Here is a 6,336-nt window from a genome sequence, read left to right as displayed (position 1 = left end):
GAGTTTTTGGTACAAAGACGTCAACGTCCCTACAAACAACATTAGCAGCAGAAGCGCATCTAGAAGAGGGGAAATTTCTACTAAAATAATAATAATAATAAAATTGATTGTACCTGTCTCGATGCAAATATTAACTGCCATTTCTAAGATATTAGGAATTTATTAAATTTTTCTACTTGGGATCTTATTATGTAACTTCGGCATTTCACACTCTGTTAGATTGTCAGTTAAAAACTGCTGCAGGAAATTACGAACTAAATAACGCTCTGGCTATACAAAGAATCCGTATGTTGAACACTGCCTATTTCAAAGCCTGCCATCTGTGATCAACTTTTAAAACAGTTCACAGCCCATGTCTCTAAAGATCCATTTCGATATTATCACCTAGATTCTTTCTCGTCTTTCGAAACCCCCGTTCCTTAAGGTCCATTTTAATGCTGTTCTCGAAACTCCTGCCTGGTCTTTCAAAGGCGACGCTTATCATGACGTTGACCGTACAGTAGCTCAGGCGGTTAGTCGCCGGTTTCTCACGGCGGCGCGCGGGTTCGAGCCCACTTCAGGTCATGGTGGGATTTGTGGTGGACAGAGTGGCACTGGGGCAGGTTTTCTCCGAGTATTTCGGTTTCCCCTACCAATTCTCATTCCACCGACTTCTCCACCCTCATCATCTACCATCTACAACAGGCCAATTAGTGGCCGACGTACCAAGTGGTCCCAGTCTCACCCCACCCCAACAAACTAAAAGAAACCTTATCATGACGTTTTCCAACCAGAATCCGATATTCACTTCCGGCGCCCTCCACAGCTCGGACGGTGGAGCAGCGATGATACGGCCTGGAAGCCCGAAGAATGGGAGTTCCATTCCCGCAGGAGGAAGACATCTTTTCTTCTCCACAGCGTCCAGCCCGGCTCTGGGTCCTGCTTATCGCCCTACAAAATGGGCCTCAGAGGGTCTTTTCCTGGGGTTAAGTATTCGGGACCTTGAGGTTAGGCATATGTGGAGTTAGACCTCCACTCCCTTAAATGTTTTCATTTCCTGCTTAATTAAACACGGGTTCGCCTTCTGTCATAACCAGTTGAGCTACGTAGGAGCCGCGATAGCGCAGTCGGTATAGCGACTGGCTACGGGCTCGACGATCGAGGGGTCATAGTTCGAGCCCCGGTAGGGGTAATATTCTTCACATCGCCCAGACCTGTTCTGGAGCGCACTCAGCCTATGCAATTGGCACCGAGGGTAAAATGAGCTGAGGTGTGAAGCTGACCACCCACCTACAAGTAGTGCCGAGGTCAAGAACACGTGGATCTATACACCCACTCCCTCATACGCCTTCATGGTGTAGTGCTTAATTAGTTAAGTACGAGGACAAGTTTAATTGTTTTACCTTTATTTAAGCTATGTATCCAGCATGGACAGGGCTGTTATTTTGGAAGCTCCTAAAAACGTTCAATTTTTGGGTCATGCAATAACCTAAACGAGATAGCAGCCCGTCCGTCCGTACATCCTCGAAGTGTCACGTGCCTTTGACTACACCACAGCCCCTTTATTCTCTACAGATACTTGCGGTGTTGCATGGATGTCTGGCGGGAGCGTAGGTCGGATTATAATTTATTTTGCGCTAACAGTATTTCAATATTATTATGACGAAGACAGAAATATAAGCCGATAATTAGCTGAGTCTAGAATATATGTCTAGGAATAAGACTCAGGGTCGACGCCAGAGCGCAGGCCAACCGAAGGACCTCTTTCGTTCTTATAGTTCGTTAAGTTGAAACTATTTTCCTCCGATCTTTTGTTCGCATTGTGACAATTAATTGGCAGTAGTTTAAACGTTATGCAAATAAAAACGTGTCTACAATTACGTCACTAATGACGATCTTCGTCACGGGGCGTGGATATTTTGTTATTAATGGCGACGAAAGTCTGGTTTAAAATGATGGACGGAGGGCTTCTCCTGTTGCTGAATTTATTCTTGCGCCTGCCCTGTTGAAACTTATCGTACTTTAAATTTAAAAATTACAGTAAGATTGAAACAGTTATAACGAATAACAAATTTTGGATCATATGAAGGACAACAACGGCCATTTCATGTACAAAAAGCGACTGCCTCTGGCATCCAACGAGCAGCTCGCAGGCATGCGTGTGGCATTTGTCTGTCTCCATCAAGTCGTAACCTTCATATTGTAACAACTACTCTCATCTCTCAAAATGGATGCCGATAGCTGGATGCAAACGGCGTCTGAAGGTTGTTCCAAAATGTCAGATATTTCATAAAATTTGTTTTATTGTATTTCACGCACAAGAAATAATGGTACATGTAAACAATTAAAAAAAATGTGGCCTGTAGTCCGCAAGCGAACTATACCGACCGAGCGACAGCCGCTTGTCGGCGAAGTTAGTGCCAACTTTAGTGGATAGAGGGTGTCGCGTGGTCAGCGCAACGGATCCCCATGGCCGTTAATCTCGGTTTTCTAGACCGGAGCCGCTATTTCCATTCAAGTAGCTCCTCAATTATCCTCACGAGGCTGACCGGACCCCGTTCAAGACCCACTACTTCTCAGAAAATTGGGATGCGCCGGGAATCGAACCCTGCACCTCTGGATATGTAGCCAGGAACTCCGACCACTAGACCACAGAGGCGGTCGTAAAAAAATAAATAATAAATTAAAATAGTCCCGGAATAAATTCGAACCACGATTTCCGACGCTGTTTAAGCTTAAGGTAAAATTCTCCGTATCCGTAATTAATTAAGCACCACGCCATGAAGACGCATGGGGAGTAGAGGTATAACTCCACCATTCTTGGTCTCGGCACTAGATGACGTGAGTGATCAGCTTCACGCCCCAGCCACTTTACCCCTAGAGAAAGAGCCCCCGATACCATTGGATAGTGAAGTGGGTAGGCCTCGGAGCCGGACTGGATGCTGTAGAGAAGAAGAAAAAACACTCCTGTCCACTCTAGGAATCGAACCCCGGCTGTGAAGCCCGTAGCCCGTCGTTATACCGACTGAGCTGATTATAAGAGAGCGTTAATATTCACGAATCGAAAGTCTCGAGGCAATAGCAAGGTGAACACGATTGATTTGTTACGCCCTGAATACATTTCCTAACTTGTTAAATTCGAATGTGATTTATGTGTATGATGATTACTGCTTTCTGGAATGCGATGCCTTGTAGTCTAGTGGACAGTTGCCAAAGTTTCGGGGGAACCTTGCCTCAGTTTTCTACTTTGAAGATAGATGCTGCAGGTTTCTCCGAAACCTTCATATTTATCTACAGAACTATAAGGCGCCTGACCCAAGAACAGTAATCTGTAATATGATTCTTTCGTTGTGCTGAATCTCATGTAACCAGCACAGTAACAAACAAGCTAGGCGGATCTTCCCCTCCAGCAGGCATTTCAGGGGGACGTGAGTTAATAGCGATGATGTTAGGTCTGAGGTTTTCACAGCGGTGTCTGTAACATATTTCGAAACGCTGTTGTCGATAAAAATCGCTGCTTAATTTGTTCAGCAACGCGCTGTCTGCCAAATAGCAGCGGCAAAGCATCTTTGCACAGAAAAAACAGTCTTGTTGTTTTGTTTATTTCTTGTAAAAATTAACTTCTGATTAAACATCTGAACAAAATAATTTCCAGTTGCGGGCAGACACTACAATTTTATAGGTTATTTTTGGCTTTTTATAGTTCCCGGTGGAGACAAGGTTCGTTGTACATATGCGGCATCTGTTATGTGGAAGACGTAACACAGAACTGTATATTGCGCAGGCGCGACCTTGTTGAAGGTGACTGGCAGGCAGTCAGCTGTAGTCAGTGGTGTTCGTAGGTGGAGGGTTGTAGTAGTACAAGAGATGTCTTCCGTGCAGTCAGATTTTGAAAAGCGTAAACAAATTAGCGTGAGAGGGATTGCACAGGTGGAAAATGTGACCAACATTAAGAAGGCTTTCAACAGACACCTCCACTACACGCTAGTCAAGGACCGCAATGTTTCCACACCGAGGGATTATTATTTCGCGTTGGCACACAGTGTCAAAGACAATCTGGTCTCCCGGTGGATTCGAACCCAGCAATACTACTACGAGAAGGACCCCAAAATATGTTTTTTTATGAAGTATTTGGTATGCACGCTTACTATCCATGTTTGCATGGGGTCATTGACATAATATTTAAGACACGCCCCCTCTCTACCGTCTGTACCTTGCCTTGACTTAATACAACAACCGCTGCAACCCTCCCGCTGATCGGGCTAGTAAACCAGTAGCGCTCGTTGACTAATATTCAGAAAGTACTCGCTTTGAATCTCGGTCGGGTCATCGGCTAACCTGACCGAAGTTTCTCGAGGCTTTCCTCAGGCGCCCAGGAAACTGCCGGAGTGGTACCTCTCGACCAAAACCGTTTCCTTACAAATTCTTTCCAATTCATCATTCATCAGTTGGTCTACCATTCGACGCTATATAAGCAGGCTTCTGACGGCGTCATCAAATAACCCACTAAAAAGAAAACAATATCCCTTTTAACGTACCAGTTATAATCAACCTCCAATGCGACGATGTAACAGTTTGCGCAATTGAGATAAACCGAGAAAGAAACTTGGCATTCGAATGTTGACGCGATGTATTTTCCATTACGGCGACCGTTTGCCTGTGTTGATTTTAGGGCTAGTAGCTGAGGAAACCCGAATTCAGTGACCAGTAGTAGGCGTTAAGTAAATTGAATTGTCTAGGAGCTGTAGGTTGTCACCACTACCGTGACAAAGAGGGGTACGCGGTAGCGAGTTGCTTGAGGCACTATGCTACAAGCCGGAAGGTCGCGGGTTCGAGTCCCGATTAGGTGGATTTTTATGAATTTACCTAATCCTTCCAGCCGCACTATGGCCCTGGGGTCGACTCAGTCTCTAACAGAAATGAATACCAGGAATCTTCCTGGTGGTGAAGAGCGGCCGGCGTGTAAGGCTGACAACCTCACCGCCATCTGTGAGCCAATTGTCTGGAAAATGTGGAAACCTCAACCTCTCACAACCCTATGGGCCTTCATGGCCCATGGTCCGGATAACTTTACCATTTTACCGTGACAAAGACGGATTTTGTTGTTAAAAATTGCGCAGACTACTTCAGTTGAGTTCAAAATGGGCATTTCCATTTCTTAACAGGATCATACTAACTCACTTGCTCCTTGGACCTGAGTCCTTCTCGAGAAGTTGAAGAGTTGTAGTGTAGAGATTTCTAGGTAGGGTCAGCATGACAACAGAGACTGAGCAAGCGGTTGCCTGGGGCAACACAAGTTACAGTGCTTTTGTGGACTTTCTTTTTTGTTAAACGAACATTCATTACTGCAGATCTGTTGCCCATATTGTGATCATTGATAGTCATTTAGTCATGTTATGCCACCATGTAAACGTAAACTCCATTGTTGTCTTATTTCGTAACCTCTAGCAACGTCGCGATTGTTATGACTGGATGACGCCGTGTTTATATTGTAGTTTTTTTAAACTTCTCACTCTTATAATTACGTACTGTAAAAGAAAAAGGAAAGTAAAGCTATCCCTGTAACAGACCATGAAGGCCCATAGGGTTGTGAGACGTCGAGGCTCCCATATTTTCTAGACAATCGGCTCAAAGATGGCGGCAAGGTTGTCAGCCTTACGCGCCGGCCGCCCTTTACCCTTAGGAAGATTCCTGGTACTCATTTCTGTTAGAGACTGAGTCGACCCCAGGGTCATATTGCGGCTGGAAGGATTAGGTCAATAGAAAAATTAAATTATCTCATCGAGAATCGAACCCGCGACCTTCATGCTTGTAGCATAGTGCCTCAACCAACTACACTACTACGTACTCCTAATTACGTTACTGTAACTGAGAAAAACATGACAGTTTGATTTTTTATACATGTACTCCGCGTTAGTTGCGAGTTAAAGAATTACTATTTCGTTTTAACGCCCTGAACCAGTTTAGACCGAATTCAGTTCATAGCGGTCATTTTAATGTGAATTGCTAGCTGGCGGGGCGGGGGGGGGAACAGGGAAGCAGGTTATTGCGTGGGTTTGGGAAGCGGAATATAAGGCGAGATAGGGAAATTATGTTCTGTTTATGCGATTTCACCATTATGCTGCTTTTTTGGAACACCTATTGCATAGATCATGGAATGTCCTGTATTTGTTTCATAATAATGTATTTCTCCTATAATACCCATTAATAGATGAACAAATAAACATATAATTCGATTTTTAAATGTGTAAAAAAGATTTTAAAATGCATTTTTATGACCGCCTCTGTGGTCTAGTAATCAGAGTTCCTGGCTACAGATCCAGAGTTCCCGGGTTCGATTCCCGGCGCTACCAGATT

The 6,336-nt window shown here is 44.5% G+C and overlaps 1 protein-coding gene across 1 annotated transcript in view; it reads left to right on the top strand.

Annotated features, from left to right (window-relative positions):
• LOC111867330 (glycogen phosphorylase) overlaps positions 1-6,336 on the top strand; it is a 127,288-nt gene that overhangs the window by 82,464 nt on the left and 38,488 nt on the right. Inside the window, exons 6-7 of the mRNA XM_033752642.1 lie at positions 2,889-2,896; positions 3,845-4,088. Coding sequence (XP_033608533.1) covers positions 2,889-2,896; positions 3,845-4,088 — 252 coding nt within the window. The remainder of the gene's footprint in view (positions 1-2,888; positions 2,897-3,844; positions 4,089-6,336) is intronic.

This window comes from Cryptotermes secundus, unplaced genomic scaffold (genome assembly GCF_002891405.2).
Source record: "Cryptotermes secundus unplaced genomic scaffold, Csec_1.0 scaffold2387, whole genome shotgun sequence".
Taxonomy (NCBI): domain Eukaryota; kingdom Metazoa; phylum Arthropoda; class Insecta; order Blattodea; family Kalotermitidae; genus Cryptotermes; species Cryptotermes secundus.
This window is presented reverse-complemented; position numbering and strand designations above follow the sequence as displayed.